The sequence below is a fragment of the Metarhizium acridum genome (assembly GCF_019434415.1).
Source record: "Metarhizium acridum strain ARSEF 324 chromosome Unknown scaffold_29, whole genome shotgun sequence".
Lineage (NCBI taxonomy): Eukaryota > Fungi > Ascomycota > Sordariomycetes > Hypocreales > Clavicipitaceae > Metarhizium > Metarhizium acridum.
This window is the reverse complement of record NW_027094017.1, coordinates 1966553-1984744: the sequence shown is the minus strand read 5'-3', so window position 1 is coordinate 1984744 and position 18192 is coordinate 1966553. Positions and strand designations below refer to the sequence as shown.

General features: G+C 52.4%; 5 protein-coding genes across 6 annotated transcripts; 2 read left to right on the top strand and 3 right to left on the bottom strand.

Moving 5' to 3' along the window:
* Positions 1-364: 364 nt before the first annotated feature.
* Positions 365-2336, bottom strand: OSH6 (Oxysterol-binding protein OBPa; the record flags this gene model as incomplete). Its single annotated transcript, XM_066118370.1, has 7 exons — positions 365-683; positions 740-1041; positions 1107-1356; positions 1413-1691; positions 1761-1871; positions 1971-2076; positions 2222-2336. 7 exons carry the CDS (start codon positions 2334-2336, stop codon positions 365-367), a joined length of 1482 nt encoding a protein of 493 aa, XP_065976974.1.
* Positions 2337-5130: 2794 nt separating this feature from the next.
* J3458_004703 (uncharacterized protein) lies at positions 5131-10542 on the bottom strand. Its single transcript, XM_066118369.1, has one exon. It carries the CDS (start codon positions 9617-9619, stop codon positions 6143-6145), a length of 3477 nt encoding a protein of 1158 aa, XP_065976973.1. The 5' UTR covers positions 9620-10542; the 3' UTR covers positions 5131-6142.
* Positions 10543-12235: 1693 nt separating this feature from the next.
* Positions 12236-15708, top strand: dus2 (tRNA-dihydrouridine synthase 2). Its single transcript, XM_007809151.2, has 2 exons — positions 12236-12425; positions 12500-15708. The coding sequence occupies exons 1-2, from the start codon at positions 12257-12259 to the stop codon at positions 13597-13599; spliced, it is 1269 nt and encodes a 422-aa protein (XP_007807342.2). The 5' UTR covers positions 12236-12256; the 3' UTR covers positions 13600-15708.
* On the bottom strand, positions 13896-14934 carry J3458_004701 (uncharacterized protein). 2 transcript variants are annotated; one of them, XM_066118368.1, is made up of 3 exons: positions 14857-14934; positions 14710-14796; positions 13896-14641 (listed from the first exon to the last, which is right to left on the bottom strand). In XM_066118368.1, exons 1-3 carry the CDS (start codon positions 14881-14883, stop codon positions 13988-13990), a joined length of 768 nt encoding a protein of 255 aa, XP_065976972.1. In that variant the 5' UTR covers positions 14884-14934; the 3' UTR covers positions 13896-13987. The 2 variants fall into 2 exon arrangements, with proteins under 2 accessions (XP_065976972.1, XP_007807343.1); XM_007809152.2 differs by having other exon boundaries at positions 14710-14934.
* Positions 15709-16349: 641 nt separating the features above from the next.
* OCT1_2 (Mitochondrial intermediate peptidase) lies at positions 16350-18188 on the top strand (the record flags this gene model as incomplete). Its single annotated transcript, XM_007809153.2, has 1 exon — positions 16350-18188. One exon carries the CDS (start codon positions 16350-16352, stop codon positions 18186-18188), a length of 1839 nt encoding a protein of 612 aa, XP_007807344.2.
* Between the last annotated feature and the right edge of the window lie 4 nt (positions 18189-18192).

The following is an 18192-nucleotide window of genomic DNA, read 5'->3' as shown; positions in this document are numbered from 1 at the left end:
TCACGCCGACGATTTCTTGTTATGTACCTCCGCAAGATCAATCCAATCTGAAGTCTCCCGACAAGGCCGAGTAGGACTGTTTCTCTTGTCGTGGCGGTGTTGAAGCCTCTTCGTGTGTTCACCCTCATTCTCATACGCGTTGCGGCCCTGCCTTTATGCTTGTCAGGACACTCTCGCAATCATGCATGACACCCTTTTTTATCGCCACGTAGCCTGTTCTAGGACTCCTCCGCGTCCTCGATATGCTCGGTATGCGCCCCAGTCATTATTTTTATCTGTAGACCAAAAAAAAAAAAAAAAAGCCAAGAACGCCTCAACCCATGTATTCGATGGCCGCGGTAGTAATCAAGACGTATGAGCATCTCTAGGGCTTATCGCCGTCGGCTGGTAAATCCTTCTTCATGTCTTCGGTGAAATCGATTAATGCGCCTTCTGCCGGTTTTCCCGTTGAGTTTAGCAAATTCTCAATCTCAGTAGACTTATTATTGTTTGTTACTGGCTGGGTAGGCGGGACATCACCACCAATGTCAATAAGGTCACCTGCCACGCCATTCTTTTCTGCTTGACCGTTCGCTTCCTTTCGAGGTGGAATGGTGAAGCCGCCATCCAGTTTTTGCCCATCAACTACGGGGTAGATAGACAAGAACTGTTGAGTTTGCTCTTCGGGGGACGCCGTAGGGTCTCTGTTCAATGTTAGCGCTGGGTTACAAGTGGGTTACAAGTCCTTTGCTCTGCTTACACTCGAGTATGGATGATCCATTCGAGATCATCTCCTACGCCATCGCCAGGCCTGACCCGCCGGAACAAACGCGGATGCCAATCAACGCCATCTTGTGCTCTAGCAGCGGCTTCCTCCCGTTGTCTGTCCTCGATCTTGGTCTTTTCATCAGTAGCTACTTCGTGATTCCTCTCTTTGACAGCCTTTGCAGTTGAAGCCCAAAGTTTCTGTGATTCTCGCTCTTCTTGCTCAGCCAACGGTCGAACTTTTGGTGAACTTGGCTTCGATGTCATGGCGTTGAAGAACATGTCTTTGTGCCCGGTCTTGTTGCAGTTATTGTTAGCAGGTTTGGCGTGTTTGAAGAAGCTATCCCGCTAGTAGGACTTGCCTGCACATTCTTGATGAACATCTCATCACTCCAGAATCCAGACAGCTCATAAAGAACCTCGCCGGTGCTTTCCCGCTTGATAACTCCGCCAATTGCGTTGTATGTACCACTGAGCCAGCCCTTCATCTTGAACTCGATGTCCGCGGTCAGGTCCAGTTCTGGACATCGTACAAAACTATGATCACCGAGCTCATACTTCATCTTTCCAAACAGGATACCGCGAGCATACATGTTTGGCTGGGTCAAAATGCTAAAAGCTCTTTGTTAGTGGTCCGATCTTAACATGCCAGCTGTGTCATCACTAACTACTGCTCTCCAATTTCTTTGTTCTTCCCTCTATTCAAGAGGCTCAGGTATGCGACACCCTCCATCATGCTAGCAGCAGAGTTGCCGAGGAATCTGCTCCTCGGCTTCAAGGTACCATCGATACGAATGTGATAGTCCGGGGCCATGTAGAAGTAGCTCGATTTCGGAGGATGGTGCGATGTTTGCTCAGAAATGTAGTATGCTCGCTTGTTGTTCCCGAGCTCCCAATAACAGGTAAAGATTTCGCCAAGAATAGGGTTAAGTGGCTTCTTGACACCTCTGATGGCCTTGTTAGCGATATGATTGTCTTTTCAACGATAAGCGCCGCGGGGTCGTGGGGTAACTGACGGGGGTCGGATATGCCATCCACTGAGGTAAAACTTGACAACAGAAACAAAGCGCTCGACAGGGTCGTCTATTTCGGGTATTTGAAGAAGCATTTCCGGGTGGCACATGAAGCTGCGCATGTCGGTTAGCAAGAGGCGGGCAAACAAGATAGTGACGACGTTGGTCGTAGTTCGTCAGAGCCGCCACGGGGCGGTCCGGGGACACACATACTTGGTTATTCTTTCCAGCATGCTTCGAGGCTCGAGGATAAAAGTAGGCAAGACGACCCGACTAAGATCGGCGTTAGGTCGCAACTGTGAGATGATGTGCGACAGAACTACGTTGTGCCTGGTTAGCTAAACAGTTTGGCGCGAGAAAGCCTGCCAAGTAGATGAGGCAGGAGCCCAGTCGTGCGAAGACTGGCAGCCGAGCTTGGCAAGGTTCCAAGTTGAGGATCGAGAGGATCGAGAGGATCGCCTTACCATTGCCCTGATCAGGGTCCATGACCTGGGTGTCCTGATCATTATCGCCGACCCTTGTCTCATCGGAGGAGGAATGGCCGCTACCTTCGGGTTGCGAGAACCAGTTAGACAACATGGCGGACTGGCAGGTGAGAGGTGAAACCAAAGACGAAGGGACAAGAAACACAAGACAGAAGACCAAGAAGTCGAAAGCAGGGTGGCACTGTGGAAATGTGTTGCAAGAGTATTCGATGGTCTTGTCCGTGGTGATGCCAAGGACGCCGGATGGATTTGTGTCAGAGACTCGGGCGCACTGGAGATTCCCGACTTAAAAAGGGCGCCACTAGGCAAGTGTGAGTGAGACCCGAGTGTTGGGCCCGAGGAAGCAAGGCTATAGGGTACATATGTAGATGGCGGCGGAGGGCGGGGGATCGCCTGGTGAGTGAAACAAACAATAAAACCCCGATTTTTTCTTTTTAAAAAAAAAAGAGAAAGAGAGAGCGAGAAAGACAAAAGGCTAAAGATTAAAAGAAAAAAAAAAAAAAAAGGCACGGCACCCGGAAACCATGCACAAGCCTAGCATGAGCAGCAGCACAGGCAACATTGAAGGAGGCTAGACGGAATGGGAGCAGAAGCTGGATTAGGACATGGAACGCTGGAAACAGAAGACTCACTAGCAGCAGTTGACGCACGACGTCGGCCTGGCACCGAAACCAGGCCTCCCAAGCCACTTAGGACCATGACGACAGACGAAGGCAGACGAGACAAAGCAAGCTGTGACGAGAAGGAGAAGGCCGGCAGCGGCGGAGGCGTCGTGGAGCTATGCTGTGGCTGCTCCCGTAGGTCCCGGTCAAGTCAGCCAGATCAAAAGATGGTCGGCGTTCAAGGCTAGCTCCAGGCAATCGTTGACCGCAGGGGAATGCGCCTTTGAGCCCGATATTCTGCGTTTCTCGCCGGTGTACTTGATGATGTCCAAGAGCACCTGGATTCCCAAACAGCCGGAATGCTCAAAGTGCTCAAAGGATGCCGTTTGCTCCCTCAAAGTCTCTCTTGAAGGCAACTCTCAAAGCCGAGTGTGATTGATAGGAGGCGACTCCGAAGGCACCACGATGGTCAGTCCACCACGTCAACTGGTATTGCGGGTGGCAAATAAGCAGGGTCAAGTCCAAAGATCGAGACGTTACCGCCCCGATTCGCGAGATACGTCTCGTCTTCTTCGCCTCCCCCCAAGACCTGGGCAACTCGCTACACTTATACTCCTCTTGGCTGGTCTGAAGAAGACCAAAATGCCAACGAGTCCGACAATGTCCTTATCAATTGTGGCTGGTGCGTAGGCCAAGAGACACGCTTGTCTGTTCTCTGTACCTGAGTATGGGCGTTTCCCGAGCTTCCCCAGTTATGAACCTCGCCGTGGCCACGCGTGAAGGCCGTTTGGCTAAAGTTTGGATGAACAATGTATGTATACTTTTTTTGATTGACAGGGAACAAGGAACCGTGAAACAGAATGCTTGGATAGCTGGAGTTGCGTCACTACCTGCTCAAGTAGACACGGAGCAAGTAGGTCTGCTTCATGCGTAAATGGCGGGCTTGAGGACGAGCAATAGGACATGTAGGGGGGAAGCGTAGGCAAGGTCGATGGTTTCGAGAGTCAACCATCAACGCGAGATACAAGGCGTACGAGAGTAATAAACGGGAGGAGAGGGAGAAGAGAATTGAAACCAGGCACGAGGCCGGGAAAGGAAAAAAAATCTAGGTAGTCAACCCGGTGCCGGCAGCTGAAGGCTGAAGTGGTGGACTGGTCAATGGATCGGTCAATGGACCAGACTAGACTTGACACAAGCTCAGCGGGCAGCTACTGAGGGTTTTGGCGTTTGCAAACCCTTGCGGATCAACTGATGTCTCAATGTTAGCACCACCCACACGGCATGTGGCTACTCCACGCATGCACGTACACCCAGACACTAATAAGCAACCACTTTGGGCCCTCCCCTCAGTCGACGAAACCATGCTCGCCTTATGACTTCTGTGGCTGGTCTATGATTCTCACGCAGGTTCACAGATGCCGCAGCGTGACATTACACTCTACTAGTCTCCAAACTTCTATGCAACACGGGAACACAAGGTCCATGGATAACATTGAGGACGTTGGGAAGTTGGGGACATTTCAACTCACAACGCCCGCCACATCTGCCACTCTCCAAAACACGGCATATGCGAAGCTACCCCAAGTTCAGTGGCGGTCCCGAGTGCATGGCGATGCGCTGATGATGCCGTGCTGAACCGGGGGTCCGGAATGCCAGACAAAACACTTGCACATCTAGCCTCGGGGTTGGCCAAGACAATTGAGGGGGTCAAACTCTTTTATCAACCAAAGCTAACTTGGGAGTATCTCATAGAACAACGATGCCCTTTCTCCCCAGACGTCCCGAGTCGTCATTCTCCGTTCGTCCGTGCGCCTCCCTACACCAGTCTCAACACCAGTCTCAATTACCCAGCCTCCTGCACCATTGACGGCGGGGTCTATCCATGCCCCATGCCTGACTGACTGACCAAAACGACGTCAGCGTCAACATTTCAACTTCACATCTTCAGAACTGGCCCGGAGAAAACGTTACGGGCTACTTGAGCTGGTGTGACGTCTCACCACCCGACAGTGAATGCCTGTCCGCCAATGCCCGACATTTGCAGCCAGATTGACTCAATGGGGCTCCCATCCGAGATGCAGAGCACACAAACATCGCAGTCATGTTCCCGCTTCTTTCCATGTCCGTGTTGGCGTCCCGATGGATCTGGCCCATCCATGGAATACGGCAGATTGCAATAGGCCTGATGACGGCTGACTATTGTTCCCTGTTACGTAGATGCTTCTCCCTCATGCAGCAAAAATGTGCTTTTTCGAATGTCTGCGGTTCCAGTGAACACTTGATTGCCTTCTACCGACACGATTACCACCACCAACCCCCCTCTTCCAACCCTTCTTGAGAGACCCTCGTAGCCTGCCTTCCCTTTTCGTTCAGACATCGTCCTGCAAATCAACCAACAAAATAGCCTCGAGTGCTTCTTCCACGAATAGAAACATTGACACCCTTGCCTCTATGGCACCCCGAAAACCCCCGTGCTTTTGTTGAGACGCAGCCCAGTCCCGCTGACCAACCCTATTCCGCTGACCGACCCAAGAATCAATCTTCATCCTACCACATTGATATTATCTGGGTCGGTCTTGGCTCTCGGTCCAAGACGCTGCTCTGGAATGAGCCCAATTCCCACTTGTGTGAACGCCGCAAAGCGACAACACAAGCCACTACATGTTTTCCAGAGGCCGACTTGGTCATCACCTCTATAATCTTTACAATTTAGCTTCGAGAATGGAATGGCCTTTGACATGGATGCTTTCGTGTCGCGTGTTCAATAGTCGCTGCCTTACTACTTTCCCGCCGTTGCGTGCAACCATTACGCACCTCCGGATAAAACCCGGCCAGGATAATAAACACCCATGTCCCAAAACCCCAGCACAGCATAAATCAAAACCTTACGGAGTACTTGTGGTACTATTTTCAACAGACCCCTTGCCCCATTGGTTACAATCGTTGTGCAGAAAAAATAATAATTTGTGTATTGCAATAATGTGACGGCTGTCGTCGTTCAAATGCTCCGCTTCAACGCCTTGCTGGCCCGACTGACTCGAATATGACGAGCAATCAAGTGGGCCCATGCTGATTTGTTCTCAAATCTAGTTATTCGTCCATCCTTTGGCAAATCGACACTAGGTAGTCGTGCAAACTCTCACCCTCTCGTCCAAGTAGCTGCTGCCTGCGCTAGAAGGGTGCCTCTTCGCAGATGATGTTAATGTATGTGTCTCTCTAGACGATGCTCGTCATTTGTCAAATAATGATTCTTCATTTTGTCTTGCTTAGCTTGCTCCATATGTTAATGAAAGAGGTGTCATTCTTTCACCTCAGTCGAGATGAGATTCTTGATGACCCTTTGGGGGTAGCGGGCAGGCATTTGCAAAGTAGGTCTCGATCTGCATCCTAGTGTCAGTGCCGTGACAAGGTCAAATGGCGTATATCTCAAAGATCCGCGCTTACCTGCTTCGTTCTCGAACATGATAAAAATGTCATCATGTTCACCAGGGAGATCTGGTAGATCGAGACACACAAAGGCCATGTCATCGTAATCCGAATCCTTGTCCGCTGGTAGCTGTGGTAAAGGGAACTTGGCGTCGACAAACCTGAGCCCGGCCTTGCTTCCTCTTTGAAAGGTTTCGTAGACATCCGTGCCCTTGAGCACAAAGTTCATACAGTGCCCATACTGGAAGTCCTCGAAGAAGGCCAGCAACTGAAGTTGTCTATCTTCTAATTTCACCACTTGGATTCTTGTAAAGCCCGCTTCCCACTTTTTGTGAATGGGAACGACCATACGTCTTCTTGAGATGGCAAAAGTTGTTGCAATGGAATCAAATATGATTTCGAATCCAGTCATCGCGGTTTGGAACTCGTGAAGATCCTTCAAATTATTGAACTCATATGAGCGAATAGTTTGGTTTGCCTTGAGGAGTTGCAGAGCATCTGCCAGGTTTGTAGGAAGTTCCTTTGACACTTGGGCCTCTGAGACCGACATTGTGATATCCTGCTGCGGTTGGCGGAGAACACGTAATACATGTGCATTTGATACCTCAAGCCGCATTCGCAGCTCGCCGGGCGCGACGTTTACTCTGTCCGCAACAGTGCCATTCTGGTACTCCAGGATAACTTTGAGCTTGTCTGCCAGAACTGTAGGCGGCAGGTCCCCATTAGAGCTAAACTCGTCGTTGACCACTCTGGCGGCTTTCCAAGGCATGCGACTAAAAGGCACGATACCAGTTGGCTCACGTAGGCTTTGCGCTACCATAAAGCTCTTGAGAGGCGCATCAGCCATGACTCTCTCGTCGTGATTCAGCGCTGTCCCTGTCAAAAGGGAGTGGAACTTGACTCTTTCCTTCTCATCGCTAAACACAAACACCATTCGTCCCTTTTGTCGGCCATTAACAAACCTGACCGATAATGCTGGAGCGTCTCCTTCGCCTCTGAAGAAGCCGAATTGAACAGGTAGCGGCGGTGGAAAGTTATGCTGAACACCGCTGGTGGCTCTGGTACGAGGTCCCGTCACTACTGCAACCCGAAATCCACAATGCCAACTACGTGGACCTGCCGGGCCACTTTCCTTGTATATCTTCTCGAACAAAGCTATGTCGCACTGCGGTACGGCTTCTTTGGGGAAAACGCGTGACTGAGGGTCTGCATCGAGGTATTGGAAAGACCGCAGGTTGTTTCTGAACACGACAAGCTCATCGCTTCGAGGGCGCAAAGTCGACTGCACTTTTGATCCAAAATCGTACATGTTCCAGAGGGTCCTGTAGTCATTCTGATTCAATTGCACAACCAACAAGAAGCCTCGAGGCATTCGAACTTCTACAGCGCAAGTATCATTCTGCCATCGAAGGTCTTCCCAGACTGGTCCAACATTCTTATTCTCCTGGATGGCCAACTGCACACATCCGTTTTGGCTAGCAATGATAAACACAAGTCCTGTGCTCTTTTGAGGTCGGACCATGGAAAGAATGCACGGCAAAAAGATTCTTTGAGATTCTCGTCCTTGCTCCATCAGAAATACATCTGCCATAACGCGACCATAGCTGAAGTATTCGACGGTGTCACCCAGAGGGAATGCTTCGAGAAGTTGCAATGCAGGCACTGGGTGTTGCATCGCTGTCAAGCCAGACGACCAGTTCCCGGATAAAAGAGCATTTAAATCTTGGCTGAGGGAGGGGTACTCGAGCCATATTGATTTGTCAATAGTCTGAGGCAGAAACGGCTCCTCTGGGGGAAGGAAGCCATTCCGCTTCATAGACTGTGACAGCTTTCTTAGTGCCGAGACAAGACTTTGTGATGCTCCAGTGACCTCTGCATCTGGGGCAAGCCCGAGTCCATCCATAATTTCCGGTATCACTTCCCGGCAAAGCCAATAGCCCTTGGCCAGGTTGGAGTAGGCTTGCTGCCTGTCCAGCTCATTCTGCATCTGCGACTGGGGAGAAGTTGGGCGCTCTCGGACGGCTGATTCTAAGCCCATCCTGCCTTTCAAAAACCACCATATGGCCGCGCGTGCGCAGTCTTTAGGAGCGCATGTCAAAAGCGGCTGTATCGCTTCGGCATGTAGCCTAAAGAGCTCAAACAGGTGCTGTGTGCCCGTGACGAAGGCGTTCAGGGCATCGTCTTCTCCAGCCGAGGCAACAGCATCCTGTAGCCTAATAGACGCTGATCTCGCAGCTATTGGCGGCGGATGGCCAAGCGGCGGGCCAGGTGAAGATCCTCCAGGTAGAGGCCCTTTTTGTGATGTAGCGCTAGGTTGGCGGACTGGGAGGCTTGTTTGGGACGGGTTCGACAGTTGGTATGCGCTAGAAGTATTTGAAGATATGGAGGCGGCAGGGCTGTAATCCAAAGCAGGCTTCTTCATGTGTGTTTCGGGTGATGATGGATACCGGCGGGATGAGTCGGGAGAATCGTCCACATTAGATAACGAAGGTCGGGTGACGTCCTCCCGATCGTTCTGAGACGTCGAACTCGCCGTCCTAGCAGCAAGTGCAAACGCCTTGCCCTCTGCCTCACGCATCTGAGCTTGGTGTATCTCGATGAAAGATTTCCGCTGATCGTCGCGCCTCGCGGATGTTTCAAGATATCTGGCCGACGCAGTTCCTCCAGGCACCAAGGTGTTGCCGGTCCCCCGGTCGTTGGCACCCGGTGGCATGAGTGACGTATTTCGCTCCTCCTTTTCTGGTTCGTGAATAGACGAATAGCCCGTCTGAGTCCTTCGAAGAGGTTTGGGCTGAAAAACGTCGTCGACTGCTCCCGGAAACCCAACCGGTCCTCCTGGCGGTCCTCGGGGACCTCCTGCTGGTGGTACCGCTGGGCCGAGCCTTGGAGATCGATGGACTGGCGGCGGCGGCGGCCTCGCTCTCTTGTTCCTCCCAATCTCAATGGTCGGTATATCGGACTCATCACCGCCGTCGCCGATTATCTCTGGGTATGAATCGGCAAAACGTACGGTCATACCCTTCTTATTTGGTCGGGGGCTTATCCTCGGTGATTTCGACTCCATCTTTCCCGGAGCCATAGGACGGTTCTGTTGAGCCTGTTGATTGACGGCCAAGGCCTGTGGATATCGTGATATGGTGGTGTCGAGCTTGGCAAGCTTGGGCAACGACGGCGGCGGTGGTGGGGGCGGATGGGTGACTTCGAGATGATCAGCAGCGCTGTGTAGGAAGGCGTCCAACGTGGCAGGAGAATTGTCCTGTGATTTCTTGTCCTTGCCAAAGAGCTTGCCCATGAAGCGTCCCCTCCGGGACGGCCGCCCCTCGTCGGCAGATGGTGGCTCGCTCTCCATGGTGTGGACGCAGGACTTTGAGAGTGTCTCATTGACATGGAAAGTTTGGGAGGCGTCGCTATGCTTGGAGGACGGTTCGTCCACCAGGTCCTGCCGACACCAACGAGAGCCGAAGGGGCTTATAAGCCCTCTGCGCCTTTTCAACTGTGTTGTGCAAGATGTGAATGGGAAACACGGACAAAGAAGGGAGAGAGAGTGTGGGCGTGCCTGTGTGGGCGTGTATGTGTGTCAACTCGATGGAGCAGGGCGAGGCGACAGCTGGTAGGTCGTCTTTGTATTGACTAGCGTGTGGGGGAGTGGTCGAGCACCGTTGACCTGAGAGTCTAGTGACAACAGAGCCCTGCGGGGAGCCCGTTGCTGATGCCTGACGCTGTAACAGATCCCCCTACAGTGCAGTGCCGTGCCCCCAAGACGTCCAGGCACAAGAAGGCTGGCGAAAGCCGCGGTGCCGCAACGAAGCCAGGGGTCCAGCACCCTTGGTGAGCAAGGGTCTCGATTTCTGGGCGGCACACCCAAAATAGACGTTGGTGGACACGTGGATGGCGGTGGAAATAAATGGCTGGGAGTCCGTTTGAAAGACGCATGCGGCCTGGACAGGCAAAAGGAAAAAAACAGAAGTTGGAAACGGAAGCAGAAAACAGAAGCGAGCAGCAGATGACGGCGGGTTGTCGGGAGGAAATGTCGTCAACAGCTGCCGGGATACTAAGACAGCACAAGGGGCTCAGGGAATGGGAGAAATGGGAGAAATGGGAAATGGGCCGATCGTCACGGCTAATGAGTTGGCTGAGGATTGACGATGGTGAAGTGTGCGCATGTGCTCAGGTGTGATGAAGGACGTGGTGCGGGCCCGTCTCTGCACCCGTTGACCACCCTTTCGAGGCGTTCCACGACATTGTACGGAGTAGATGGCCAAGCAACCGGAACCAATTGTGCGCGGTGTATACCTCGCCAACAACCTGTGTGCAAGCCCGCGATCAGGTACTTCAGTGAGCACACTGAGGCCGCCCCTGAGACACCAGGCTCCACTGTGGACAGGCGGGCCCTGGGGTGGCGCCAAGCCCAACGTCATAAACTTTACAAGACCACACGTTTTGTAAAAGTACTAGTTAGTACGTTCAGTCTGCTATAGCCTACACGGGCACAATGCCAACCGAATCGGCCGGCATGTTGAACGTAATATCCATATTTATTTGAAGACGACCGGGGGGGGGGGGATGACAGGTGACGGGGGCTCCATGTCACAGGCCTGCGTTGACCTCAAGGGAAGTATCAAGTAGTGTAACTTCCAAGTTGTCTGCTCAAACGGCAGGATTTATTACATACTGGTATGTTTGGTTAAGTACCAAAAGGACCCAGATCAGGATCTCGTACTTTGTGGCATTGGCCTCACAGCTTTCCACCAGAGATGGCCGACTTCCATCAACCGACATCTGGAGCGGATCGAGCTTTAATGCAGGCGCTTGAAGCTGCCGAGCACATGGCCTGGCAAGAGCACTAAGCCCCCTTGGGCGATGCCGTCGTCGATTGTTCCGATCTATTTTAAGCGGCCGCCCGCTGGCGCCGGCGCTTAAGACTCAGATGTTGGTGTCTAGACATCAAGACGCCTTGCCGAGCCTCGTACCCATCCCTTGAGCTTGGCGTGCCTTTGGTCATGAGAATAACTACTGCATACCTACCTAGGTAGCTACTCCATGCTGGTTGTGTCAAGGCTGCAGGGCGGTCGCTCGAGCAATGCTGGTGCCGGCCCTGTTCATCGCCTTAGGGCTGCGATATAATACTACAAGCTCTTTCTTGATGGCTCTGATCCAATAAGCGCGGTACTCCGTACGGGCGGCTGCTTCTCAATACGAGGACCTGTTGCTACTTCCGTAGCAGACGTCCCATTCCAAAAACTGGAGCCGCAAATAAACATGGCACTACTCCGTACTCGGCCTCGTATTGACTTGAGTTCAATTACCACCAACAAATTTCAGTGACGAGCAAGCTTTCGAGTCAGGTCAACTCGAAATATTAACAAGGGCAGCCAAGGGCACGCATACTTTTCAGGTCATTTCCGGTTGGCATTGTTCTTGATGTACTATTTTGGGATTTGATTACCCTAATGAACAGTTGTATTGCTGCCTGTGGCGTCTGTTTTCTGTGTGGCAGCCTTCAACTTACGTCGATTGACGGGGAGCTGCTACGCAAAACAAGGTAGCATTCTATCGCTGAGTGAATCATGAAACTTCAACTTACTACTGTCATATCATACTTAGCACCTACAGTCTGTGGCGGAATATATTTGCCCGCCGAGAAGTATACGCTCATCTGTTGCAGTATATTATAGGATGGAGCGCGACGGCCTGGTACCTGATCTGGTTGAATACTTGTTGCCTAGGGAAAAGCAAAACTTCATACTTTGAATCCTTCCTTCGGCATCTGGCCCCACCGCACGAAGCCGTGAGGTACGTACGGAGTATTATACCCAATGCCAGCAAATGTCGATTGACCCACAACTCGTGAAAAGTGCTTATCGACAGGATACCCCTGCTTAGTAACCGCGTGGATGCCTCACTTTGTCCGGTTTTCGCGATGCGACAAGTCTAAACTCTGGTCATCTCCAGCCACACTAGACATGTAGATTTGCATCCGTGGGGCATGGTGCTTACATTCCTGAAGAGAATAATGGCTACCCAAGTCAACAAAGTCCCCATCCCCCGCCGGGGAGTCGATTATCGGGGCAAGATTGTCCTTGCGCCGATGGTGCGCTCGGGCGAATTGCCGTCGAGGCTGCTGGCTCTTCACTATGGAGCGGATCTCGTCTGGGGTAAGCATGATTGCCACTTATCAAATTACAAGCACAAGAAGAGAAAGAGGCGCATCTAACTTGAAGTTCCCTAGGTCCGGAAACCATTGATCGTGCCATGATTGGAACGACTCGGCGAGTCAACCAAAATACGAGGACTATCGAATGGACCCGAATGTCCTCCCAGGGCCACAAGGAACCGCCGCCAGATGCCAAAGAAAGCATAATTTACAGAGTGTTCCCGGAAAAGGAGGCAAACAAGCTCATCTTTCAAATCGGCACCGCCGACCCCGACCGCGCTGTCGAAGCCGCCCGCCTTGTCGCTGCAGACGTCGCAGGCATCGATGTCAACGCGGGTTGCCCCAAGCCCTTCAGCACCAGCGGCGGCATGGGCGCAGCCCTCCTCAGGACACCAGACAAACTCGTTGCGATCCTTGAGGCCTTGGTCAAAAATATCACCCCCGAGTTCGACATCGGCATCAGCGTCAAGATTCGTATCCTCGAGACACCCGCCGAGACGGAAGCCCTCGTCAGACGACTCGTCGCCACTGGCATCACTGGTTTGACTGTCCACTGCCGAACCACCCCCATGAGACCCAGAGAGCGCGCTATTCGCGACCAACTACGCATGGTCGCAAATATATGTCACGAAGCAGGTGTCGCGTGCATTATGAACGGCGATGTTGAAAACCGCGATCAGGGATTAAAGTTGGCAGAGAAGTATGGTGCCGATGGAGCCATGATCGCCGTTGCCGCTGAAAAGAACCCCAGCTGTTTTCGGAGCGAGGCAGACGGCGGCCTGTTGGGTTGGGAGCCCGTCGTGGAGCAGTACATCAAGTACGCCATGGAAATCAGCAATCGGTTCAGCAATACCAAGTATCTCCTGGCGCAAATGATTCCCGGAAAAGCAAAACCCTATAAGACTGTGCAGCAGTCCAAGTCCTACACAGAAGTTTGCAATGCTTTGGGACTCGAGCACCTTCTCGAGAAGGCGCAGGATTGCGATATGCAGAGGGGGCTGGACAAGCCAAAGGAAAAGTTGTCAAAAAAGGCCAGGAAAAATGCCAGTGCATTGGCTGCGGGCGGGCAAATGGTTGAGGCGAGGGCTCAGAGCCAGCATCGCAAAACGCTGTCTGAACGAAATGTCGGTCCCAAGACTGCGCCTGAGCCGGCACCCGTTGCAACTGCGGTTTAATGCTGCTTAAATGAGAAACATGGACTAATCATGTCGCGGTTATGCGGCATAGCATCACTGGAGTTTGGGGTTTCAAGGCATAAGGGGTGGTCTGCTTCGCGCATGAAAACAGCGTCATTCATTCTTGGAAGACTTGAAGAAAAGAATATCCAGTTTCTTTCAAATGGGCATACGATATATCTAGATAGAAGTACATCTTGCAAATTCACGACTGGACTCGGTATAGAAGTAAATCAACATCATCACCACTGCGAATGTCGGCATGTGAATGCTTGGAAACAAAGAAAAAAATCAGTGTTTGTTTGTTCAAGTCATCTGTTCTCTATTTTGATGATGGTACAATAGGTAGCCGCCGTCTCCACCAGCCCACCTTTTATTTACCCGTGTACTATTTCCCCTGCTTCACCCAGCCCTCTACTGCTTCCCTGGCGTCCGTGACCTTGTCATCCACATACTGTACACCAATCTGACCATGTACCTTTGCAAAGCTAATGCCCTTCCTAAGACCCTCCCGGATATTAACATGCGTCTCCGCAATAGCCGGGAACCGCTGCTCATACTTCCACGACAAATCAGAGATGTTCCTCATTGTCACGGGTAAGACTGTCCATCCGGCGCCAACACCAAACGCCAGGGGCACGGTGCTCCTCAGCAAGATGTTGCGGTTGCGCGTGAGGATGCTGCCGGCCATGGCCGCGACCAGAACATAGATGGTGCCGGGCATGAGCTTCTCGCCGGACTCGCGGGAGGGTGCGAGCGAGGCAATCGTGTTGGTGAAGGACTGCTCGAGGTTGAAGGCAGAGTCCATGGTCTCGTTGACTTTGTTCTCGGTGCAGACGGCGAAGCGGTACAGGGCCATGCGGACTTTGCCGATTTGGACTGCGAGACGGTCCGTCGGCGAGGGGCCTCGCGGCTTCTTCTCCTTCTTGGGCTCTTCGGCGGCGGCGGGAGGCTGTGAGAATTGGAGAGCCTTGATGGGGGCGGCTGGGGCGGATGCGTCATTTGCGGACGGGGCGTCGAAGTCATCGTAGATGGGTTTCTTCTGCTCTTCAATTAGTCCTTCGAGTTGTCCTCTCAAGGGACTAAATAATGCGTTGATGCTCTACCGACCTTGTCCACAGGTCCTTCGGCCAGGACAGTCGCAGGGGCGAAAGCCAATCCACCGAGCGCGATTGTGGCCAACGGCGCTAGGGAGCGCTGGAAAACAATTGTTAGCAGTCTTCGTCGGTGACTGAGAAGGTCTAGAAGCGTTCTCACCCGTTGCATCAGCACTCGTGCAGCCATTGTCTGTTCAATTGGCCAACCGTCAAGCGGTGTTCAAAGTTGTCGTCGGATCCGGCTATGCTTTGTCGAGAATGGCCTTAGCGGAGCAAGCTCTCTGGTTCCTCCGAGAACCGACACGTGACTGGGAAAAGACGTCACTTCCGCTCCCGGAAGAAATCTTCAACCCAGAGAGCGCGAAAGCAGGCCTTCAGATGGCATGCCGCCTTTTGACAGGCGCGGCGAATTTAATTGAGCGAACCAGCCAAAGAAAATCGTGTTGATGGCGCATGCAGAGACATGTCCAAAGTCGTGTCTAGTACAGCATGGTACGCTTGGCGGATGGGCAAGCGAACTCACTTGAGCTGAGGTTCAACAAAGCAGGCATTTCTCAAAGGACAGAGTCACACGGCAATTCTTCAACCTGCAGAGCATAATCCATCAAGCTACTAAAGGGGCCAACAATGAAGATTCTGCCTCGTGCATAAAGGTTTGAGCAGATAATCTGCTCGCAAAGAAAGAATACATATGCCTCAATTCGCGCTGGATAAATTGCCACCCTGGCTGGGTCTTTCAAACCAATAGCCAGGACATGCCTGGCAGTCGTTATTGACTCACTACTCTGTACACTGCACGTACAGCGGATTTGCAGACTTGGATACTGGAGGGCTTGGCGCCGCGGAGAAGGATGCAGCTAGTGAATGATCAGTGGTTGGTGGTGGATTATCTCGTGCACATGAAATTCCCAAAACGACCTTGTTGAGGGCGATCGCGGCCCGGCGGACGGGGAGTCGGCGCGGTAAGTCGTCGAGACGTCTGTTCCATCAAATAGTGTCAAATTTGCAACGATTATAGTAGAAATACGGAGTAGTAGATCAAAATAACGTGCGTCATTTGCCCGCTACTGTTTACATGCACCCACTCAACAGCTTACCACGGCATATCTCAGGTGAAAAGCCATGGCTGTACGGAATTAGGTCACACACATCTCGACCCGGCCGGCTGAACGGACGGCGCCGCAGCAGCACTTGAAGGCCCTTGAGCGAGGCAAAGGTGGGTTCCGATGCACCTAAATGCAATGCGCCCGTCGTGCGCTACCAAACATTCAATGTCGATTTCTACCCCCCCACCAGTTGACCCCTTCCTCCCCGAGAGCCACATTGCAGAGGCACTGCAGCCAGTACTATTGCGTGCATTAACCGAAAGTTGGCGACCGGGGGGGCGTCATTACCGCAAAACTCCGTACTTGATTCAACTTTGCCATTCTGCTATCCCCCAGAACTGGGGCCGTCGATTCGTCCATCGTTTCTCTTTTCTCTCTTCTCTCCTGTACTCATTTCATTCCAATTGCACGCTCATTCTTTCTTTTTCCCCTCTCCAAAGTGTTTCTTGTACATACTAGCCCAGTTCACATCACCGCCGCCTCGCATGCCTTCGACTCGAATTCCTTAACGACGCTGCCCCCCTGGTCAAGTCACTCCTCGTCCAACATGCTCAACTCCAGTAGCCATCGTCTCTGGATCTGCACCAGATGCGTTCGTCGCGTGACCTGGCCAGGGACGACGGCCACCTCGATACTTCAACAGCGGCGGTGGGAGACCACAGCTGCCGCAGAGGCCACGCGTTCCTCAACGCCTGCGGACCACCATGTTAGTTCTCGACATGACGACGCTGTCCTTCGCCATCTTTTCGATGCTCCGTCCGGTGGCCTGTCGTTTCCAAGCTTCAGTCTCAAGAAGAGTCAGGGCCTTTTTAAGAATCGATACCTTACAAGCCCCGACGGATTCTTCGTATTTGCCCAGAAGAACCTCGAGAAGGCAACACGTCTTGTGCAAAGAGTTCTCAGTGCCTCGACAACCGAGGATTACCGGGGGGTAGTCAAAGACCTAGATCGGTTGAGTGACTTGCTTTGTCGAGTCCTCGACATGTCTGACTTTGTACGCATGGCACATCCCGATGTTCGCTTTCAGCAGGCTGCGGCAGGTGCCTGGTCCATGGTATACCAATATATGAATCAATTAAATACCATGACGGGTCTGAATGATCAATTGGGCAAGGCGCTTTCGCTCCCTGAAGTTACCTCTGCCTGGTCAGATGAGGAGAAAACCGTTGCCGAACTGCTCAAGTTGGACTTTATGAAGTCAGCTGTCAACTTGCCCAAGAGGGCAAGGGATCGGTTCGTTGAGCTTTCATCTCGCATCAGTGACGTCGGCTCTGCTTTTGTACAAGGCATGGAGCCCGAGATCAAAGAAGTCATGCTGCCATCCCATAGATTTTACGGATTGTATCCTGGTCTGGCTGCCACCCTCAAGATTCGGTCTCAGATATCCATTGCAACAACAGGTCCTGAATCCGCTGCTGCTCTTCAGAGTGTGTACGACGAGGAGACGCGCAAGGAGATCTACCTGGCGCAACGAACAGCATCTCACAGCACCATTGAACGCTTGGAGTCGATGCTGAAGCTTCGCGCAGAATTGGCCAATCTCGCAGGGTTCGAAAGCCATGGGCACATGGCCCTCAAGGACAGAATGATGGCCAAGTCGCCGGCCTCGGTCATGAAATTCCTCCTCGCCTTGCGCAACCACAACGCCCCCATTGTTCAGCAAGAACTTCTTGAGCTGACAGAAAAGAAAAGGGAACGTCTTGCCATGCCAGAAGTGGACCTTCAGGCTTGGGATAGAGACTTCTACATGGAGAAAGTACGGGCTGAGATGCGCTCTCGCGTCCGTCACGAAGACCAACTAACAGCTTTCTTTTCTGTGGGCACCGTCATGCAAGGTCTGTCACGACTCTTTGATCGGCTCTATGGAGTACGCTTCGTCCCGCGCGAAGCCTTGCCCGGAGAAGTGTGGCATCCAGACGTCAAACGATTAGACGTCGTGTCGGACGACGGAGAACAGCTCGCCGTCTTGTACTGCGACCTGTTCTATCGTCCCCAAAAGTCTCCCAACCCAGCACACTTCACAGTCAGATGTTCTCGTGAGATCCTCGCCGACGAACTCAACGAAGCAACAGAGGACATGGTCTCGGCGACACCCATCTTTGACTCCCCCGAGTCCGCTGCCAACGACGGCATGGAAACATCCCAACGTGACGGCAAACTCAACCAACTACCCACCATTGCTCTGGTCTGCGATTTTCCCAAGAACAATTCGGCCCGTGAGCCCGCCTTCCTATCATACTACTCTGTAGAAACACTCTTCCATGAAATGGGCCACGCCATCCACTCCATTCTCGCACGAACATCGTTCCAAAACGTCTCGGGGACCCGGTGCGCCACTGACTTTCGCCGAACTGCCATCCACCCTCATGGAACACTTCGCAGCTGATCCC

What these genes read in the sequence shown, in the direction of transcription:
- J3458_004703 (XM_066118369.1), bottom strand. Translation starts at nt 9,619, where the DNA reads ATGGAGAGCGAGCCACCATCTGCCGACGAGGGGCGGCCGTCCCGGAGG.
- dus2 (XM_007809151.2), top strand. Translation starts at nt 12,257, where the DNA reads ATGGTGCTTACATTCCTGAAGAGAATAATGGCTACCCAAGTCAACAAA. An exon ending in TGGAGCGGATCTCGTCTGGG is followed by an intron (nt 12,426 to 12,499) that starts GTAAGCATGATT and finishes GAAGTTCCCTAG; the next exon opens with GTCCGGAAACCATTGATCGT.
- J3458_004701 (XM_007809152.2), bottom strand. Translation starts at nt 14,883, where the DNA reads ATGGCTGCACGAGTGCTGATGCAACGGGTGAGAACGCTTCTAGACCTT. An exon ending in CCGAAGGACCTGTGGACAAG is followed by an intron (nt 14,642 to 14,709) that starts GTCGGTAGAGCA and finishes ATTGAAGAGCAG; the next exon opens with AAGAAACCCATCTACGATGA.